The following is a 22079-nucleotide window of genomic DNA, read 5'->3' as shown; positions in this document are numbered from 1 at the left end:
GGGCATCATAGATTTTCTGGTCCAATTTATAGACAAGGAAGCAGTGAGGAGAAGTGTACGGAGTTGGTGACAGAGCTGAAGGAAAGGTTAGGCCGCCTGATTCATGGTCCTGTGCTCTGAAAGCTGCCACACTGGTCTGAATGGCACAGGATATCCAGTCTGCCAAATTTCTAATGCACTGCTATGCCCTCTTCCTCTCCCCCACCCTCTTCATTCCACAGGTTACAGCTTTGGGGGCCATGGTGGCTTTCAGGAGGACATCTGGCCACTGGGAATTGAGCTCATATTATATGGTTGCTGGATATGAGCTAGACGTCTAACTTCAGCACCACCCAGGCTTGGGGACCAACCATGAAGTCCCACCATTTACCCTATGCCCATAGGCCTAAGTCTGTTCCTGAGACAGGACAGCCTCCCCAAGCCTGTCACACAACCCACCTGAGCTCTTCCTGTGCCTCCCTAGAGAGCTGCCTGTTGGTTAGTAATAATTCCACCTAACTACTTAAAAAAAAAATGCATACACTTGTCAGTTCAAACCAACTGAGTCTATCTAAACAAAACGCAGCCAGCAGAGACTGGACACATGCCACTGGCTCCCACCGTGGGAGCAGAGGAGTCGGACTTCTCTCTTGCTCACTGCCCTTGAGCCCCCAGTGATTGTGGACTCCAACCCACCGTCTGTCTCATGAATTCACTTCTGTCCTAGAATTAGGCAGATGTTTGTGGGAAGCAAGCTAGAAGATTAGAGAAGCCCCACTGAATAAAAATGCCCCCGAATCCATACCAGGAATGGTGGAATTGGGACATCAGTCCTCATTTTCAAACCAAAACAAAAGAACCCAAATCTACCATAAAAATCAAGCTACAAAACCTGACAGACCTCAGATGGCGAGTGGAAAGGAGTAGAGCTGGTACATGTACCCCCTGGCATGTGGGGTCTTGTTTGCTCCAGAAGGGTGTTTGCAGGTGGGTGTTGGTGGGAAGAAGACAGGCAAGGAACACAGCCTCCTTCTAAGTCACATTCCCTATCATCCCGGGATTACAGAAGAGGCCCAGGAATGGTCACCTGGAAGTACTTCTTAGCAGGCTCTGACCGAGGTAAACCCCACCATTCCCCTGTGTGAGGTGCACATTTCCAGAACTAGAAAACCTTTCACAAACTTCATTCATTTCCTTTGCCCAAAACACCACTAAAAATGTGCCATTAGTGCTTTCAGCCAAAAGTGCCTATTTTTCTGTGAGTTTTGCTCTCCTGAGATGGGAGGTGGAGGGAGCACTTAGCAGAGCCATTGCTTCTGATGAGGTAAAAGGGGAGGGAGGACAGGAAGGTGAAGGCCACGGATCTGTTAAAACATTCACAGTATCAGATATAGCTGAGCAACTTCTTATATCTTTGATCTAAAGAAGCTCCAAAAAGAAAGAACAGGAGGGAGGAAGGAAAAGGAAACACTACATTCTTTGCAGAGGTCTCTGCCTCACCCAAACCACCCCCCACAAAGGGACAGGGACACTTTTCTGGGGTCTGTGAGTCAGGGCTGCACCCTGCCTGACATTCTGGTAAAGTTACGTCATTGGTTCTGAGAAAGGGCTGGTTTCTAAAGTTTCTGCTGTCATCCAAAGGGTACAAAACTAGGGGAGAGCAGGACAGCCCCATTAAGCTGGCTTTGGCCCCCAACACAGCTGACAGAGTCTTTGGAGGTTTTCCAGAAGAATTCTGTGGACCCTGTCAGTGTCTGGGTTGGAAATAAATGGGGAGAGGCTAGGTTGAAGGGGTTACAAACCACCCCATAAAAAAAACCCAAAAAGCTCTTTAAAAACAGTCCGTAGAGTGAAAAGTTGTAACAGTTCTGGTATCACAATATAGAAAAAGGTATTCAAAAGGTCAGTGATCTCTAGAAGACTCCGTTGGTATAAACTCCAAATAGAAAATGAAATTAATTTTCTGGTGGTTTAGAATAATCTTGAAAGTCTGAAGTCTGGCTATTACAGGTTAGCTTCTTTATCATTTCTCTGGTTTTCTCTTGGATGGGAGACAGGCAGGGAGTCGGGGGTAAACGATTCCTAGGAGAAAGAAAAGCAAAGTCGATAAATCCTGCAAAGGAGACTTACTCAGTTCCATTACCAAGTTCTTGTGGCCACAAGTAATAATCAGGGCCTGAGCGGTTTTACAGGGTCCAGTCCTGACTGGGGATTGATGGCATCTTCAATTTAGGCATGAATTTATCAGGATCCCTGTCTTCCAAAAAGCAGCTACCCTGCTCCCAATTCTCTACTCTGCTGCAAGAACTTGAGCCATTTCTTCCCTGTCCCCCAACCCCTCTGTTTCCAGATAGCCTGGCCCTGCTTTTCTTGGTTTTGGTCTCTGGCCCTTCTCTGTGACAGCAGAGAGCAGAGCAGCAGAGAGAACGGGAAGGTGGGTGAGGTGGAGAAGCAGGAGGCTGCATGAAGTTCAGGAGGTGGGTGGGGGGTTGCATCTACATTTGGGGTATCTCCTTCAGCCCATCACTGCTGGCACTGCTAAGGGCTGGAGGACACAGAGACGTAGCTCTTTTAGTTGGAGCCAAATACTTAATAACCTTCTATGTAGCCCTCGTCAACCTCTCCCCTGCCTTCACTGAACCAGCTCCAGGGTGGACACCTCTGGGGGCTGGTTCCCTGAGTGGCCAGTGCTTGAGGCTAGGATAGGGAGCACCCTCCACCGCAGCAACAGCAGCCCCTACCTGAGCTCATTCCTCAGAGATTTCAGTCTCCTGGTGGACGACCACCTTGGTCACTGACATGTCTGGGTGCTGCTCCTTTGCCTCCTTGATGGCCTGCACAAGGACCTGAGAAAGACAGGAAGCACACCCATCAGGCAGAAAGCAGTCTGGCTAATGAAGTAAGGCAGGGTCACAGGACAGCATTTTTCTGGCAAATTCCATCCTGTCTGCAGTACTGGGACAGCATTTATGGGCCCAGCACGCTTCCGCTGCGCAACTCTGCTACCCATCTGGGGCAGCATTTAGGCTAAACCAAGCTGACAATGACCTTATCCACTCTATCCTGCACAGGGAGGCTCCTGGACTAAAAACACAGAGACAGAGAAGGTTAGAACTTCTTTAAGGAACCAGAGAGGGAGTTCAGGGGCGATGTCTGCACCTGCCGGGTGGGTCTGGGAGGATCCATTCAGAAGTGAGTCTAAGGACAAAGCAAAATCTGTGTTCAACAAATGGTATCTGGGAAGTTCAGAACAGGAGAGGAAACTAAAGCAGCATGCTGCAAAAAGGAAGAGATGTCTTTGACAAAAGCAGGGAGAAGAAAGAAGAGTGGGAGGGCCTATTACATGTCATGCACTAGCCTAACCACATTACTTATTACTATATAGTTAATCTCCACTAGTTATTATGTAGTTAATGAATGAGGGTAGAACCATTATTTCCCTTTCATAAAGGAGGAATCAGATTCAGTGGTTAACTAAAGTGCTTAATGTTTCACAGCTAGTAAGTAATGCAACAGGGGTTTTAACTTTAGTCCATTGGACTTTCTACCATACTGTCTTTTAGATTTGGGAGGGGGCTGATTTAGCATCTGGAGGGGTCTTGATCATTTTAGATAAGCCAGAGAGAGCAGAGGGAAAGTAGAGTGATGAAGCTACTACTCTCCTTGGGCTGCAAGTCTCTGAGCCTCTAGCTCAGAGCACCCCAAGGTGCTGCAGCCCTTGGAGGCTGATAGCACAGCAATTCTCACAGATAGCTCTCCCCACCCTCCCACCCTCCATTAAAAAGAACTCTAGCTGCCCTGGCCAGTGTGGCTCAGTTGGCTGAGCACTGTCCCATGCACCAAAAGGTCACAGGCTCGATTCCTGGTCAAGGCACATACTAGGGTTTCGGGCTTGATCCCCAGTAGGGGATTGCAGGTGTGCGTGCAGGAGGCAGCAGGTCGATGCTTTTCTCTCTCCTGCCCCCTCTCCACTCTCTAAAAATCAATGAAATTATTTTAAAAGAAGAAGTAGAACCATCCCTAAGATAGACATGAGGGACGGGCGAAGAAAGGAAATCCCTCTTTTGGTCTCTTGACTCCACGAAAGCCATTCTTGGAATGACCACCACTACAGGCCCCTGCGCATCCTCCCTGATCTCTTTTTGCCCAACTCGCCTGCTTGTGCTTCAGGACCCTCTTTGGTTACTCTGGCCTTCACCTCTCTCTCTATGAAACCCTGCACCCCACAATGTCTCCTGAACAGTCCTTCTTAAAGTGCTCCCCTCCCCCTACCCAGAGAGCACCACACCTTATCCCTTGTGTGCAGCCCTCAGTACCTAGAGAACTGAGGGACACTGAGCATCTGAGCTGTCAAGTGTGCTTGTCCCTTTGTCACAACAACCCTGAAAAAAATCTCTGATTATCTTTATTCTATAGATGGTGAAACTATACCTGAGAAGTAAAATCACTTGTTCAAAGGCATACAACCAGTGGGCTACAGAGTCAGGATTCAACCCAGGTCTGTCTCACTCCAAACCCCACACACGTTCCCAGCCCATAGCTCTTGCTGTCCAGCACTGACTGAGCACGTGGTGGGGGCCCAGAGCACACCAGACTGAGGAAGGGGGTGCAGGCAGCGATGCAGCAGGATCCACTGAGCTGGGACAGACAGGCTGCAGGCCTCTCACTTGGGCTGAGCAGCCTGTTGCTGGGACCCTGAGCCCGGCTTTCTTAGCTGCAAGTCTCAACCCTGCTACCAAGGGAGCTGCCAGCACTGCAGCTCAGGTTTTCTTTCTCTTGCGTTTAAGGCACTCAGCATATCAGCACAAAGGCCACAGAATTTTTGCTCCAGCGCTCCTGTGCTCCTGTCAATGATTCCAGAGCATCTGCACGCAGTGTCTTCCGCCCCCACGTCTCTGCAGTTACTGTTCTAACCTCACTGGCAGAGAACTGGGAACATTAATCCTGACCTTATTATTTGCTAATTGCTTGTAGCACACAATTAGCACCTAATTAACATAAAAACATAGAACTTAGCTCTCAGAAGGGCCCAGAAATGATCTAGATCAATGTACTCTTTTAGGAGAAGAAAAAAAGAATCAGAGCTGAAGTGATTTGCCCAAGGTCACACAGTGAGTGAGTGATGGATCAAGGACAGAAATCAAGTCTGGTCTATGTCTCTCTAGTTGTCTCCTGAGCTCTGACAGCCCTGAGAGTAGAGGCATGCCTTCCTTTTGCTTTGATACCACCTACTGTCCCTAGCACAGGCTTACATACTCGATATCCCCCAAATAGCAACAGCTCCAGTTACTTGGAGCCCACCGTGTGCCACACACACTGTACATCCGTCTCTCACTTCAGTCTCACAACAACCTTGATGTGTGATGTGTGTAAAATGCCCACCTTATAGATGAGGAAGCAGAAGCCTGGGGGGTTAAGAGCTAGGATATGGCAAGACCTAGGATTTAAACCAGGTGTTTTGAGTCTAAAGTCTTCCTATTCCCATTCCTTCCTATTTCTTCCTATTCCACTTCCCTGCCTCCCCAGTTCACAGCCCCCATCCCACAGGCCTCTGTGATCTGATTTCCTTCATCTTTCTTCTTGAGTAAGAGTTAGAGTAGCCAAGGGGGCTCTTTGGAGGTGAAGCTGGCAGAGGTATCTTTTGCGTCCATCAATGTTCCTGCCCAGGGACTCCTCCCATGCCCAGAATCTACTCAGCATTCCCACCTGATCATGGTCAATATCGGCATCTCCCGTGATCACAATTCTCTTTTCAATCCGGGTCTCTGATATCCCACCTTTTACAGTCTGAAACCAAAGGGAGGTGGTCATATGAGAAAGAAAGAAAAAACAGCAAGAGATTATTCTGAAAGCTCCACTCCAAATTTTAATCTGCCGCTGGGTACTGGATAGGACAGCTTCTCACCTACTTGTCCAAAACCTTGGCTGGACCTGCTAAATAAACATACCTCTATCCCCTTGGATTGCTAAAATCTTCAATAAGTTAAACAGAAAGTCATAATCTCTATTTACTTTTCCCCTTTTCTACCTCCCAAACACCACAGAAGTTCAGTGAGTAAACAAAACAGATAAATATATTTTGTTTTTTCTTCACTTGTATATTTTATTTGATTATTTTTAGGACGAAAAAAATCAAAAGGCTGACCAAAAGTCTCATGCAGCCTGAAATTGGGCTCTTTATTTTAAAGCATTTTCATATTATTGGTATCAAGAGAGCCTCAAATAATCCCCTCAGCATGGGTAGGTTTCCCGACTTGACACATGAAGAAAACAAAGGTGTAGGTAGACATGGTAAGTAACTGGCTTCCAGTCCGTACATGTGTTGATGACAGAGCTTGGTCAGAAATCTAGATTTCCTACTTTTAAGAAAATGCATTTTCCTCTAGTGCTACAACAAACATGATTGCCCCTGACTGTCTGGGAGCAGTTCCAATTTTAGATATGTTGCCCCTCTTGCTCCCATAAGCAATATGGTAATAATTCCAATATTTCAGGATCCAAACTATAGTTCCCATGGCCTTGATCCTGGACATGACATAAAAATTCTTTGTTGGACCCCGAGTTCTGATTTTTTGGCTTGGAAAATACGGTTGTACAATAATACCAACAACACTTGCCCTTAAACTGGTTTTTTTAAACTTACCTCCAAAGCCAGATAGGAGACTCACTAACCCAAGAGACAGATGGATGTGTAAAGACAACAACCATGTGTGACTTTATGAAACTATAAAGTAGGCAGGGACACTCTCAGGTCTCCCTAGGTTTATTCCCAGGGAAAGCAGCAGGTCCTTCCACCTGGGACACTTGGGATAATTTGGCTCAGTAAGGATGGAGCAGAAAACCCTTGTTTATAGATCAGGGTCCTTCCTGCAGAGAGGCAGCAAGCTCAACATGCCACTGGATTCCAGAAGGGAGCAGTGGCTGGTCTGTTACCTTGGTAATCTGAGTTGTGGTGGTGCTGCTGGTGGTTTCAGATGTGATGGTCTGAGCTGTCAGCAAGACCCCTGGGTCCAAGTCCCCATTGCTGTCATCAGTCTACAGAGGGGAAGAAAACATGGCGCATCATTATGCCTTGCAGGAAGCCTTGTGGGCGAATGTTGCAGGATGCAGTTTTGCTCTTCAGCTGTACATTCTAAATCAAAACCCTGATTCCTTTACAGTGATCTCTTAATAAATAAGTTTTAAAAAATACCCTGGCAACATGGCTCCTTCTAAAAAAGCTGGATGGGTCCATTTTCCCTTAGCATTGGGTCAGTAATAGGAGTAGATCAGAAAGAGGAGGCAGAGTGTAGCCACAGGTTCAACAAGAGTGACAATAACTATGTACTGTGTACAGCATTTTATAGTTCACAGACGGCTTTCTAACAGGATCTTTTCTGATGCTCACACAGCCCTATGAAATAAATAGAAAGAACAGAGATTTATTAGCACTCCCAGGTAAGAAAATTCAGGCTCAGAGAAGAGGAATTATTTGCCCCAAAACTCAAAACTAGTGAGTGGCAGCCCTGGCCAGTTTTGCTCAGTGATTAGGCGTCAGCCCGTGGACCAAAGGGTCTCGGGTTTGATTCCTGGTCAAGGGCATGTACCTGGGTTGTAGGTCCAATCCCCAGGTCGGTAGGGCATGTGAGGGAGGCAACCAAACAAAGTGTCTCTCTCACATCAATGTTTCTCTCTCTCCCCCCCTCTCTCCCTCTCTTCCTCTCTCTCTAAAAATCAATGGAAAAAATATCCTCAGGTGAGGATCAACAAAACAAAAAAGGAAAGAAAAACAATTCAACATAAGCAACCTTAGCTCATTCAAATTGCCAATAATGAAAGAGAAATTTTATTAAAAGTAGGATGCAAACAAAAATTTTAAATTCTTATGTGATATTAAATTTAATTTAATTGTACTAAATTGGTTATAATTATTAGAGCTGTTATTTATGCTTTCAGGCATGGTGCTCAAGTCAGTTCCATGCATCACTATGTCTTATATAATCTTCATAACAAAATCATGAGGTAGATACAGGTACTAACATCATGCGTGGTGGGGTTGGGGCAGGGTATCAGGGCTCAGAGATGTTCAGTTATTTGCTTAAGTTAATAAATGGAGAAGCCAGGATCTAAACTCAGGTTTGTTTGACCCAAAGCTCATGTTCCTAACCATTACACTAGACTGCCTTCCCTGACTGAATTGGGTGGGTATAAGCAATCAGATCCAAGACAATTTTGATTTTATAAAGTATTTTGGAGCCCTGGCCAGTGTGGCTCAGTGGTTAAAGGGCTGGCCTAAGCACAGAAGGGTCGTAGGCTTGATTCCCAGTCAAAGGCATGTACCTGGGTTGCAAGTTTGATCCCTGGCCCCAGTTGGGGCATGTGTGGAAGGAAACCGATATATGTCTCTCTCACAAATATGTTTCTCTCTCTCTCCTTCCCTCCGTCCCCACCTTTCTCCCTTCTACTCTCTCTAAAAATCCATGGAAAAAAATATCCTCGGGTAAGGATTAACAAGAAAAGTATTTGGGGGCATTCTTAGATCAGTGATCTCTTCTAAAAAGAACCGCCCCAGAAAAGCCTATCACTATTTGGAGCAAATAATTAGAAACCCTGTGAAGAAAGGTTATTTATTGTGTTTACTCCAGGCTTTGGTTCTGAAACATTAAACGGTGCCCTACCTGAGCAGCTTCATAGGTGATGGTCTTGGTCTCAGTGTGGACAATAGGGACATCTTTGGTTGGGATTTCACTTTTCACAGCATTGGCAGTATCTGAGATGGTGACGGTCTGAGTCTTCACCAGGGGAGGCTGTGAAGCAGTAAAGAAACAGTTACCAGAATCTTCAGAAGGCTGCGGGGAACTAATCTTCTGACACTGATCTGATCAAAGTGATAGTTCTAATCAAGCAAAGGGCTAGCTCAATCTCTGCCCAAGACTTGGACACGACTCCAAAGTAGCTCTGACAAGGTGTCAAATCATGACAGATATTAAAGAACAGCATTACTGAAATCCCTTTCATATGCTTAATGGAAAGCTGTAAGATCAGACAATTATGATTGATGACATAAAACACTTCAGACTGACCTTCAGAATTTGAAAATAAAACCATTTGCCAAATAGCAGTCACTTTTGTTTGTCCTTGTAACTGTACCATTAAGAAAATCAGCCACATTTCCTCCACTAAGTTCAAGTGGTACATGAAACAGCAGTGGCATTGAAATGCATTACCCTGGAATTCATTAACTTTTTTCAAATCAATGTCAGACATTCACTTTGGAGTGATTGAGAAGAAACAGTATTTGGAAAACTGGAAAGAAAATAATCAGTGCTACCACCACCTGGTGATTAATCTTAGAATTTCAGAAGAATGAACATTAGTGGAATATCAAAGGCTTCTTGTCCATCAGTTCACCTTCCCCAAGACTATAAATCACCCCAAAACTATTGTTTGATTGTGATACAGTTAAGTGGCCATCCACCTTAGCACAGGAGATTAGTGCCTATGATCACGGAAGCCCCCGTGAGTGGGGTCAGTGGGAGTGGTGGCCTGTACAGTGTGGCTGTAATACAGAAATACATTTGGGGGGGCCTGAAATCTCATAATAAAATCAGTTACCCCTTTTAATTAGGAGTATCTGAATTTTTTGACATGGTCTCAGAACACTGTAGGCTCCTCATCATATAAATCTGAGAAATTCATTTCTTCACATTGCCCATACTTGAGCAAGGAAAAGAGAAACACACACCAGCTTCATAAAGGTTAATAGCTGGCATTTACCCCCAAGAGTCTTGTTAAGTCATCATGGGAAAAAGCATCTCACGGAGTTAATTCCTCTGACTAAATTTCTTTATAGTAATCAAAGGCTTCAATTTTATTCTGTGATTTTGAAAAAAGCAGAGACTACTACCCTCACCACCACCACTACCACCACCTCCACCTCCTCCACAGAACAGATTCTGGCCCTCTCCCAAAGTGAGTCATTAGACCTGTGTCAGTGAATCAGTTACTACCTGGAAACTTCGAATGAGGGTGGGGAACTGGTTACCCACACAAGAGTCAAGAAATGATCCATTTTGCTTTCCAAGTGGCTCTCCTGGTGTAACATGGTCTTCACTACTCTCTGCTCTTTTTTCACCAAGTTGCAGCTGAGAGGAAGCTGGTGATACTGAGAGCTTTAAGGCACTGGCCTGCTCCTCCACTCCTACACACTCCCCACTTGGGCCTTGTGGCATTTCCTTAATATCAAGATAGCCAGCTGCCCCCTGCTCCTTCTCTTCTGTCTCCTTGCTGCTTATGGAGAGGGAGCCAAAGTCAAAGCTTTGTGGAGACTCCGACGGGGTGGTCATTTGGCTCTTACTAGGAATTACTGAATGCTTGGGGCCCTCCCATTCAGAGTCAGGGTTGGTAGATGGCCCCTTTGTCACGGCAGCCGCCTCCTCTGTGCGAATGCCATTTACATTCTACAAATGAACGAACACATACAAAAGCAAGACAATTAGGAATAAATGGGGAATGTAGTAAACTCTGAGAATCAACAATGCTTTCTAAGAGGCCTCAAAAATATTAATACACATATAAACCAATAATCTTAGCTCCTGAGGTCGTCACAGAAAGAATTAAGCAGCTTAAGCAGTTAACCTTATTTTGGTCATATTTCTAGAATTCTGTTAATCTGAGAAGTAATTTCAATGTCCCGCACCCTGTACCAAGCACTTTGTATTACTCTGGTCTTCCCTGTATGACATACTCTTCATACATAAAGGGGTTACTTTGCCATTCCTAAATACACAGCTCATTACCACACGCAGGGCACAATACAATTTATGAGTCAACCAAAACATACTCTTGAGGAGCCTGATCAGGTTGAAAAATGTTTCATGTCTCCAAGCCCTTTGTACCATCATACTAGCACCTGATGCAGAAGCTAGAATCCAGACTTTGGTTGGCAGGGGTATAGAAGCTGAGTTCATCCGGCACAGACTTAATCCAATCATTCCCATGGAATTCAATGTAATAGCAAAAGTAGTGAAACATTTCTTTGTAAACAGAATAAAAGTGACCCAGCAGCTGAGGTCACTTCTTCACAGACGAATGACTAACATCTGCAGCCCCTAAGGGAAATGAATCCTGAAAACACAGAGTTCCCTCTTAGGCTAAACATCTCACATCACAGGAAAACAGATCTAAAATAAGTACTTCCAAGAGAACGTGTATGAAAAGAAAATGCCACAGTAGATGGACCTATTCCTAAAGTTTAAAGAAAGGCGCTGAGGGTGGAAAGAAAAGAAGGAATTCACACTAGCAGGAAAAGAACAAGCCATTTGAAAAATGAACAACCTGCCTGGCCAGTGTGGCTCAGCGGTTGAGCATCCACCTAGGATCCAGGAGATCTCGGTTTGATTCTCAGTCAGGGTACATGCCTGGGTTGCGGGCTTGATCCCCAATTAGGGGTGTGCAAGAGGCAGCCAATCAATAACTCTCTCATTATTGTTTCTATCTCCCTTTCTCTCTCCATTTCTCTCTCTGAAATCAATAAAGACATATTAAAAAAAAAAATGAACAATCTAACAGAAGTCAAATGTCATGGGAAGTAACACATGCAAGTGCTCACCAGAAAGCTGTAAATATGCCACTTGGGCCTGAAATTTTGGTGAGGTCAATTTACCATATGATGTACCACAAAGGAACTGAATCACAGACAGGGACTCACTTAAGAAAGTGTTCCTGAAGTAAATCACATGTGCTTGGACCAGCTTACACATTTTAGTGCTCACATCACTGCTGCTCCTTTACTTGTAAACGAGCCTAGACTGTGATGAATATAAACCAGTGCTCTGTTAAAGCAAGAAAAGAGGCAATGCACTCAGGAACTGGAAGCCAACTTTTCTTCTAAGCCATTTTGAAAGAGTCAGGAGCATCACAAGGTGGTACAAACTGAATTTTGATTAGGCAGGTCTTTCATTGACTGATTATAAATATGGCTTAGGACATTAAAAAAACTGAATTGAGAAATGACAATAGAAATCATCTCTCTCTGCAGATGTATCAGAGATCCATAAAATATTGCTAAAGGTATATGATTTCCTCATACTCAAAATGAGGATAATACTTGGTTGGACTCATAGGATTCTGAAGATCAAATACAATAATCTAAATGAAAGCACTTTGTAAATTCTAAAATATCATATAGATTCATGTAATTCAATCAACATTATCTGAGCATCTATAATATGCTGGGGCCTGGGGACCCTAGAATAAACTTGTTGTAATATTAACACTGTACTTTCTAGGGCACTTATCTCACCATTTCTTTGGGGTTAGACAAGCTGATATAGAGATATCCAAAAACAGATAAGCTGATAACTGATAATAAACAAATAGGCTTTCTCAAATTGCTGTATGCTAGCTCTGAGAACAGCATGTCCAAACCTATTCACACGGAGAGGAACTTCATGGCTCCCCCCCATACTTATTTATTTACAACTGAGAAGGCTGATTAATAACCAGGAAAATACCTAAGATAATCAATCAAGTAAGAGACAATTTTGTACCAGTCTACTCAAGTGATTAGTGGTGGTCTGTCATCAATAATCCATTTGTGAATTAAACATTGTTTGGGCCTATAACACCTGGCTCAAAGTTGCCTACTGCTGAGTAAAATTAGAGAGATCAATCATTTATTTCAAAGCATGTACAGAGACCAAGGGTAAAAGCTGTAGCCATGGTAATATCAATTCAGCAAATATTTACTGATCACCTAATATATGTTAGTCATTGGAAATAAAGGAAAACTGGTAACAGATGGGTTAAATTACCACTTACAGCACTCTCACATATGGTCAAATCCACCTCTCCAGTTGGCTCTGTTGTCCAGATCTCTTGGACAACACAGCCAACTACTTACTGGACATCCTCCCAGGCATATGGTATGCAATATGCCCCAAATTAAACTCATCTCGGCTGCCGTCTGGACCCATCACCCCAACCTCCTCCATCAATTCTATTACGTTGGTAATGGCACCATCATTCACCAGTCTTCCATGCCAGAATCCAAGAATCACCTTTAATGCCTTCCTTACACGCATCCACTGCCTCCCATAGATTATATCATCAAGTCATTTCTACTCCACTTTAATATCTCCCTTACCCACCTGCTTGTTTCTATCCCCACACTTGCTATCTTCATTCAGGCTCTTATAATGCCTCACCCGGCTGACTACTAGCACTCTAAACAGTTTTTCTTCTTACCGTCTTTCTCATCTCAAACCTTCCTTGAATACATTCTCTATTCTGCTGCTAAAGTGTTTATTTCTAAAAATGAAACATTGAAAATTCCAGTTTGCAGCTTAAACCCTTCAGTGGTTCCTCACTGCCTTCTGGTTAAAGTCCGGGCCCTTTAGTAAGACACAGAATATACTTTAAAATATGACTCGTACCTCTCTCTCTGGTTTCACCCTGCTACACCTCCACACAAATCCTTCTCTCCGTTAATTCAAAACTATTTGCAGTTCCTAGAACAGACCATGCTTTCTTTTGCTTCTGTGCTTTGTAAATACTGTCAACACTGTTCCTTCTGCCTGGAAGTCCATGCTCAGCCCAAGGCTCAGTTCTTCTGGAAGTTTCCCCCGGCTGCCTAGAGTATGTTTAGATATCATTCCTCTTTTGTTCCCACTGTACCCTATCATTACTAATTACCAGCCTTTTCCAACAGACTATGAGCTCCTTGGGGGATAAGCACTTACTATGCTACTATGTACTCTCTTGTACAGTTTTTGGCACATAATAGATGTTCAGTAAAAACTTGTTAAAAGTATACTATATCCAGGTGACTTGAGAACTTCTGCTTTGCCCTGTGCTATTCAACAACTGAAAAGAACATAAAAAGTGACCTATTGTCTAGTCCAGCATTTTACCTCCTACCTCAGTAAAATAAGAGGAATATTAACATTATTACACGTTCACCATGTGCCAGGTACTGTGCGAGTCACTTTAACATGTTTCCTCATTTAACTTTTCACCTCACTATGAGGTAAGTCACTATCTCTGTTTTATAGATGAAGAAATGGAGAGATTAAGCAACTTAGAACTAGTAAGTGATGGAGCTAGAATCTAAACTCAAGTCAGTCTCTAGTTCTAAAGTCCATTTCTTCCCATGGCAACAGAAAGTATTTTAAGTAGGACCAAGGGCATGTCCACCAAAACTGACTATACTTTTGAGAAATACAAAGGTTGTCCAAAGTCTTCTTTTAGTGGCCAACACTACCCTTTTAAATAGAAGGAGAAGGCTGGAGAGCCAGAAGAAAAGATGAAGGCAAAAAGAAGACATAAAATCTCTGACATAAGACACTCAAAATTTGGAATATAACATCAGTGAGAAATTTTAACTGATAATGCTGTGTCTTTGGCTATGACCATTAGCAAGCGTCACTGGGTTATAGTAGACTCTGCACAACTGTAAATATCAAACTGGTTTGGAAACTTTGAAGGGAAATTCTCAGGGACATGAATAAGTATATGACTGAGTCTGAATCATCCACAGGAACAGAAAATTGAGACTTAATGTAATTCAAAGGTGTTAGTTCAGATGTTGCTTGTCTGGACTGATGGGGGCTCTATAAGAAAGATGCTACATTAGAAAGACCAACTGTTTGTATAAAGTACTACAAGGCTACCTAGTTTGTTTCAAGACTATGAAAAGAGTGTTAGACAAATATTTAATTGAGTAGGAACACTATTTGATTAAAAATTCTCAATTTTACTTAAAAAGTCAATGGTCCCTGCTATGTGTGATAATTCATATTTTCTTTAGCGTGTGTGTGCATGTGCGTGTGCATGTGCATGTATTAGAGATGGGATTTTTTTTTTCTAAAGACTTTCTCTTGAAAACTATTTGTTCAAAGGGATTATGTCTCAGGGTTATCAAACCCCGTGTATGTATGTACTTTGGGGAGTTATAAATTACCTCTCTCTTGCCTTAGATTCCAGATATCAGTAAGAGCAGGATATGGGTGTTTTACAGGTATTTTGCTGCCGTTTCATTAAGTGCAATCCAGAGTTGTTTTTTTCAGTAAAGGATTTTTGAAGTAAAGGATTTATATATTTGAAGAGACTATCAAAACAAGCACAGTTGTGCTGACAAAACTATCTTATCCTATTAGCATCACAATGAAAATAAATCCTGAAAATCTTTCTAAATTTTGCTACAGAAGCAAAAGACATGTAAGTTTTTTCCTGGAAGGCCTCTGTAGTGATTTCCGCCCCACACATTTGATCATTTGTTCCTGCTTTACCTTTGGGTAACAATACAAAAACAAATCCTCTCTCTGTTAAAAGAAAGATAAGAACCTGTGTTGTCTCATTTTTATCTTTCTAATATCAAAATCCTGGGTAGGTAGATAAGACCAAATGAACAGCAGCACTATCACTGTCAGTAGTGCCAGGTGATTTCGGGAAGTACTTTCATGTCAGGACATGATTAGATGTTGAAATGAGGAAAGAAGGCAAAAATGCTAACTTCAAAGACCAAACCTCCTCTTGATAATGTGCTGTTTCATATCTTAGCCATTTAACAATTATATTTTCTTATGTGTATAATTAATTATACACATGAAAAAGACTTTAAGGCATATACTATACTAAAACATCACTAGTGGTAGAATTGCAAATAATTTAATTTCTTTCCTTGTGTTTTTCTGTACTTCCTAACCTTCTTAAGATAAATATGCATTATTTATTTAATGGAAATGTTATTACATTCTTTTCTTATGCAAGCTTTTATATCTGGTTTCATAATGAAATGGTCTGTAAAACCTGAAGAGTCTGGTAAGCAATTTATACTTTGCTTAATGTTTCTGATTTAGAGATGCAGGGATGTGAATAAAAATAAGATTGTAACTGTGATTTAATTCCTAAGTAAATTTTCTTATTAGATACCTGTCTCTGCAACAGTGAAGACACTCAAAGAAAATTATCACTCTCTTGGCAAAGTCATGATAGCAACTAGAAATATAAAATACTTAAGATCAAAGTATCCCCAAACTTGACCTGAACAATAACTCTAGATTAGTGATATTATAGATCAACACTATCATACTTCCCATCAGAATGATCTATATTTCTCTCCTCCCCCCCCACTCCTCCCCCCCCCCCCCCCCCCCCCCCCCCCGGCTGAGTGTCCTACATCTCAGGCTGAGACCTTGTTTTATTAAAATCAAGTATGAGACATCAGAATGAACTGACCCAATTCAATAGACAGTGGTTTAATTGCCATCTCAGAAGAGAAACCTTTTAGGTGATTTGGGGATAAATGAAGGAAAGCAGTGATCTAATCTCCAGGATAGACTTAGTTGAATGAGGATATTGACAATGATATGTACAGACGGCAGTTAAATATGTTTACATAATAAACTCAGGGCCATGTGGTGGTTGTGGCAATGGTAGAACCTTGGGGAAAAGGCAAACTTTTATTAGAGCAGGTCTCTATGCTTAATTATAGTGTCTTATTATTTTTTGTGCATTCTCCTTATTATAATGTTACACTAAGTACTGAAATAAACCAGTCAGCAATGTTACTGAGTCTAACACAAGCAGAATTAGATAGTTGAGAGAAGATTTTTGAAAGAAAGAAGAAAACACAGTCATGTGAGTTAAAAAGCTAACTTCTAATGAGGGCCTTGGAATCACTACATGTTTAAGTTTTCAAAAAATGCTTTCTCTCATATTCTATTCAATGTTTTCAAAGACCTATCTTTAGAATACCTGTGAAAATCTTAAATTCATATTATATGCATGTTCAAACAGACATTATAAACAAATTAATAAATATGGGTTTTCTTACTTGCTGAAATTACACAAGACAAATATTAAGGTAGGGCCATTAACATGCTAAAGTAACATTTTATTTTATCAAATTGACTAAATTGAGAAGTAGGAAACACAAATGATGAGTGCAAAAAGAACTTTCATAGTCCAATCAGACCAAAACACAAATTCTTTCTCTAAACTGCATAAATACCCTGACTACCTCACTGTACCAACACCATCTTTAATAGTCTCAAACCCTATATTCCAAATCAAAAAGTTTCACATTTACTTAGCTGCTTTTTCTTGGCAGGTCTCTGAACCTGAGACTCAATTTTATCATAAGAACATCACTATCTACCTGATATGGCTATTGTGAGGGTTGTATACAGTGCTCAAAATGAAGTGCTAAGAAAATACTAAATATTATTTGCTTTTGTCCTATATTTCTTAAAATACTACTTTTTTGCAAAGAAACATGAACCAGAGCAATAAAGACATATAGTCCCTACATGGAAGTGTTTCTAGAGCACACGAAGCGGGCCAAGTCTATGGATTTAACTCAAGCTGGACTTCCTTTCAGGTTAGCAAGTTTGGGGCCAGGTTTTCATTATATTCTAGAGAACATCACCAGGCAGAATTTTGAAGAAATAAATTGTGATAGAAAATAAGAATTAAAATAGGTACACTATGAGGATATTTAATAAATATTCCTGAGCCAAGATCCTTATAAAGGACAGTAGGTAGGCCATTTTTAATAGTTTTGAGAGATACACTGTTAAGAAAGAAAATAGGAAGAACATTTCTGATTAATCACAAAGTTTACAATTATTTTAAAGCTTAATAGATTTATTGCTATTTCTAAGCCCAAAGCATATCTTTCTATGTTACTACCCACAGATTTTGTTTCCTGAAATTTACTAAATTTTGCATAAAGAGTCTGAGATTTAGCATACTATCTCTGTAGTCACTTACACACGGAACTCTAAATCCACTACATCTACTAAACCACAACTGCTTTTCATATTTTCTTCATTCTGTTTTGCCATTCTATCAAGTAAACTGAGAATTAGGACTGGCCTTGTGATGTCTCCATCACCTTTGCAGTGTCTCTGTGGCCTGTGGAAATGCAAATACCTCAGGGAAAGCTAATACATTCAATTTTTATCAGTGTCTCTGGACCTCAGAAATAGGAGGTTTGGGGATTCATTATACTTCTTAACAAGATTTGTATAATTTTTTTCCCATCCTCACTCAAAGATATGTTTATTGATTTGAGAAAGAGAGAGACACATTGATAGATTGCTTCCCATATGCACCTGGACCAGGGATAAAACCCACAACCTGGGTATGTGCCCTGATTGGAAATTGAACCCGCAACCTTTTGGTGTACGGGACAATGCTCCAACCATCTGAGCCACCTGGCCAGGGCTAAGATTTGCATAATTTTTAAAAATAAGTTTTGATAAGAAAAAGGGAGTGAGCAGAAAGTGGCTGTGGGATTGAGGGGGAGGGGTGTGCACAGACACACATACACCCACAGAGCACATTACCCTTGTTTTGCAAACCCAGTAAGAAATGCCTTGCATTCAAATGCCCACAGAACCAGCAGGAGTCGAGGTTATCTTAGCACAAAGGAAGATACCCAGCAGAAGAGTCCAGCTCCTGGTTCTTAACTGAAGTAAACAATAAATATTACAGTCACTTAAATTATCAACAATGTATTTAAATAATACCCCCAAATGGTCTCTGACATGCAAACTAAAAAATGTACAATCCAATCCTGAAAGATCAGTTAATTGCGAGTGCTTTGTTTCTACACTCTTCTCTTTAACAAAACATGGCAAGTTCATGTCTCAGCAAAGAATGGCTTTAAAGGCCTTGGGGAAAAGTTCTAAAAAACAAAACTTAAGCGACACCAATATCTGTAATCTTATTCCCATTTTGAAAAATTAATAACAACAGTGGTTCCCTTGGTTATATAATAATCACTAGGAACATTAATCTGGTGATTTTTTAAAATTTGTCAAGTTAAAACAAATGTTTTTAAATAGACACTTGCAATGAAAGATAAATCAGATGTGGTAACGCCTTCTTCTGTAAAAGCCATATATAAACAGCACATAAAGATGACAAGTCAAGCAGCAGTAGCCCATTCTTCAGCCAAAAAAGGAAAGAAATGAAGAAAGAAGGACAAAAATTACCAAAAAGAAAAACATCCCCTGGCCCCCTGCCCCACAAAGCCTCATAATTATCAGTTTTGGTACACTTTTGGTGGAAAACTCAGGCCAACTGGTGGTTTAAAAAAGGACATTAGAATCACAAACATTCAAGATGGGGATAAACTAACAACAGAGTAACCATGTGGCCAGCAAAAGATGGTTTAAAAATTCTATCTTTCCTCTCTAGTGTGCCGTTCTTTATCATGCAATTCATTTCTCTTCATTCTAATTTTTCTCGCTTGACTATACCCTCCCCCATTAAAAAAAAAAAAGTTTGTATGCCATTGGTCCCTAGCTAGGAATACATCCTTGTAGAGATCACTAGCTTCTCCATGAAAGTTGAGTCATTTTCATGGTCCATTGCTATTCTCTGGCATATAAAGATTACATCTGGATAAAGGAGCTTATTGAGGAAGATGTTGGCCTTAATTAAATCACAGTTGGTAAAATTGCTTATTATATGAAAATCACTCCATAATGCAGCCTTTCACAAATGCCAGCAAATGGAATTTGCCAGTGGCATATCCTTCAAGCATAGTTTCTATAATTTCCTAAATAGTGCTGTTATTAGATTATCCCCAGAATACGTGAATATAAAAGCAAACAGCTTCAAGATCAGTGCCTGATGCAAAATTTTAACTATTATATAATAGAAAATTTTGCCTTAATACTGCACTCACCAGCAAGGACTCCACAGATCAAATGAGTGTTCTCAAACTTGAACAGAGCTATAGAAGTCAAAGTGATTGAGCAAATATTAAAGGTTATACTAAACATATCTAGGAGACCAGAAGCCTTTGGTTGGTCAATTTTATTTTATTCTACTAAGAAGGGTGAGGTGGCGAGATGAAGATGGAAAGGGCTATAACCAGTACCAAAATTCATTTAGTATGGAACACAAACATATTTGGCAGGATTTCTCAGAAGTCTCAATTCTGCAAAATGATAAAGCCACAGTAAACACTTAAGAAAAATATTATGTCCCTATTTGATATCTAGAAAATAGCATGTTGATTCCACAGAGCTAAGTACAACAGAAAACTATTAGATACTAACTAGCTGTGTCTTCTTTTCCTGAAAAAACCTATAATAATGAAAATGGCCTTCTGTGTTAACATTGTCAACAAATTCCTAAAAGGAATGTGGCTTTGGAGAAACAGTGCAAAATTTTTATATTACTCACACCTCCACAAGGTACTTACTTTGAGCTAGTAAATAGACCACTTCAAAATGTAGGGTGTTGGTTTTAAGTAATCACCTGGATAATACAATAGAATGTAGAACTGACAGAGGAGAATGAGAGAGAAGGTTTACCCAAGGTGAAGAAAGAGACCACGTGGAATACCTTCTGTTAATTCCACATTCACATTACAGGAGCAGCTCTCCTCACACCCACATATCCACACCCACTCCACTCTTCAATATGATCGGAGTGGCAATACTGGCTGGTTAATAACTACGAATTTGTAGAGTGCTTTAAAAAAAACACACACAACCAAAAGACATATTCAGCATATTAAAAATGCTTCTAACAGATGTGACAATTACGTGCATTATAGTGACTGATTAAGTTGGTTAGAAAAAGTTAAATACCTGGTATAAATAAGTCAAATGAGTTCCAAGCTGATATAAATTATTCTGAGAACTGAACCATGTCGACAAGTTATCTCTCTTTTAGGAATGAGCAAAAGGTAATTACTGGGCCATGGATAAGAGTAAAAATATGGAAAACCAGGAGAACTTTTCTGGAAAGACTGGCTGACAGGATTTCTGAACGATCCACTGAAGCAGAGCTTCCTTTATCTTTTTTTGGTAGTGTGTCTGACTATGTACAGCATTACTGGCTTCTATTTCCCTTAATGACTAGTATCAACCAGAATCAGATTTGCAATAAGATTTATTCAGAATAAATTTACATATTAACAGAGCAAATAACATAAGAAAAATATCAAAAAAACTGTTCCAAAAGAGAAGTTCTTAGCAGATTTCTTTAGGCTTAAATATACTGCTGAACTGCTAAATGCATAAACAGTTTATTCAACCGAGTATCAGAGCTCAAGAATCCTGGACCAGGGAACCGAAAGGAACATAGGTTTAGGGGTTTATGAGAAAGGACCTCGTGAAGCTAATTACAGATCAAAGAATCCTTCAGAACACAACCATGTCAACTTGGGAACAAAGACACTTATGAAAGAATATAATGTCATTTTATTCTGACTTATTGGTAAATACTGCCCAATTAGGCTCTGAATTGAGGAATTCCTCTCAGAGAAATCTCTTTATTTTGAAAGAGGAATCCTTCTCAAATGTTTTCCTAGATACCCACCTGCTTACAAACTAAGGTGTACCAAAAGTTGTGACTGAAAATCATTTCACTTTCTTTACCGTGTTTGTTAGATAATGTCTAAAACTTGGCTAAAGAGAAGGTGAATTGGGGAATTGTTTATTCCTTAGGGGAAAATGGGGGTAGACCCTTAAAAAACAAAAAACAAACAAATAAAACAAAAAAAACACCAAAAAAGTTAGCTAGATTCATCACTGAATATGTTACACACATAGTTAACAGAGAACAATTTGAAAAACTGACCAAGGCAGGCGTCCTGTGGTGGTTCCAGATGTTTTAGATTATATCGTTCAGGTGTACCCTGACTGCTAGATAAACGGGAACAAATACCTTGTCTTTTGTTTTCCATTTCTCATCATAAACAAGGTAATAAATATTTCGGTCAATGGAGTGAAAAAGGGGGACATCTGTAATACTTTCAACAGTAAACTTAAAAAAATACATCAATATTGAATGTTAGATTGCAACTACAGCTCTTCAAAACAGTACACAAACAGAAAATGTAATTAATCAGTTCTCCGGTTTTCTAGACCTATGTCAGGGGTCAGCAAACTAAGCCAGCAGGCCAAATTCAGCCTTCTTCTGGTTTCTGCATGGCTGTGAGCTAAGAATGGTTTTATATTTTTAAATGATTGGGAAAAAATAGAATAATATTTAATGACACATAAAAATGATACAAAATTCAAATTTCAGTGTCCATAAGTAAAGACTGATTAGAACACATTCATGTTCATTTGTTTATTTATTGGCTATGC

At 40.8% G+C, this 22079-nt stretch overlaps 1 protein-coding gene across 6 annotated transcripts in view; it reads right to left on the bottom strand.

Annotated features, from left to right (window-relative positions):
• Positions 1–421: 421 nt before the first annotated feature.
• Positions 422–22079, bottom strand: part of EPB41 (erythrocyte membrane protein band 4.1) — a 117305-nt gene continuing 95647 nt past the window's right edge. For 3 of the 6 annotated variants that reach the window (XM_087820253.1, XM_087820254.1, XM_016217052.2), the window contains 6 exons: positions 9969–10418; positions 8637–8765; positions 6913–7014; positions 5686–5766; positions 2721–2825; positions 422–2061 (listed from right to left, as the gene is read on the bottom strand). In XM_087820253.1, coding sequence (XP_087676379.1) covers positions 2727–2825; positions 5686–5766; positions 6913–7014; positions 8637–8765; positions 9969–10418 — 861 coding nt within the window. In that variant the 3' untranslated portion in view covers positions 422–2061; positions 2721–2726. The remainder of the gene's footprint in view (positions 2062–2720; positions 2826–5685; positions 5767–6912; positions 7015–8636; positions 8766–9968; positions 10419–22079) is intronic. The other 3 variants (XM_087820255.1, XM_087820256.1, XM_016217081.2) reach the window with 1 other exon arrangement.

The sequence above is a fragment of the Miniopterus natalensis genome, chromosome 9 (genome assembly GCF_054644295.1).
Source record: "Miniopterus natalensis isolate mMinNat1 chromosome 9, mMinNat1.hap1, whole genome shotgun sequence".
NCBI lineage: Eukaryota > Metazoa > Chordata > Mammalia > Chiroptera > Miniopteridae > Miniopterus > Miniopterus natalensis.
This window is presented reverse-complemented; position numbering and strand designations above follow the sequence as displayed.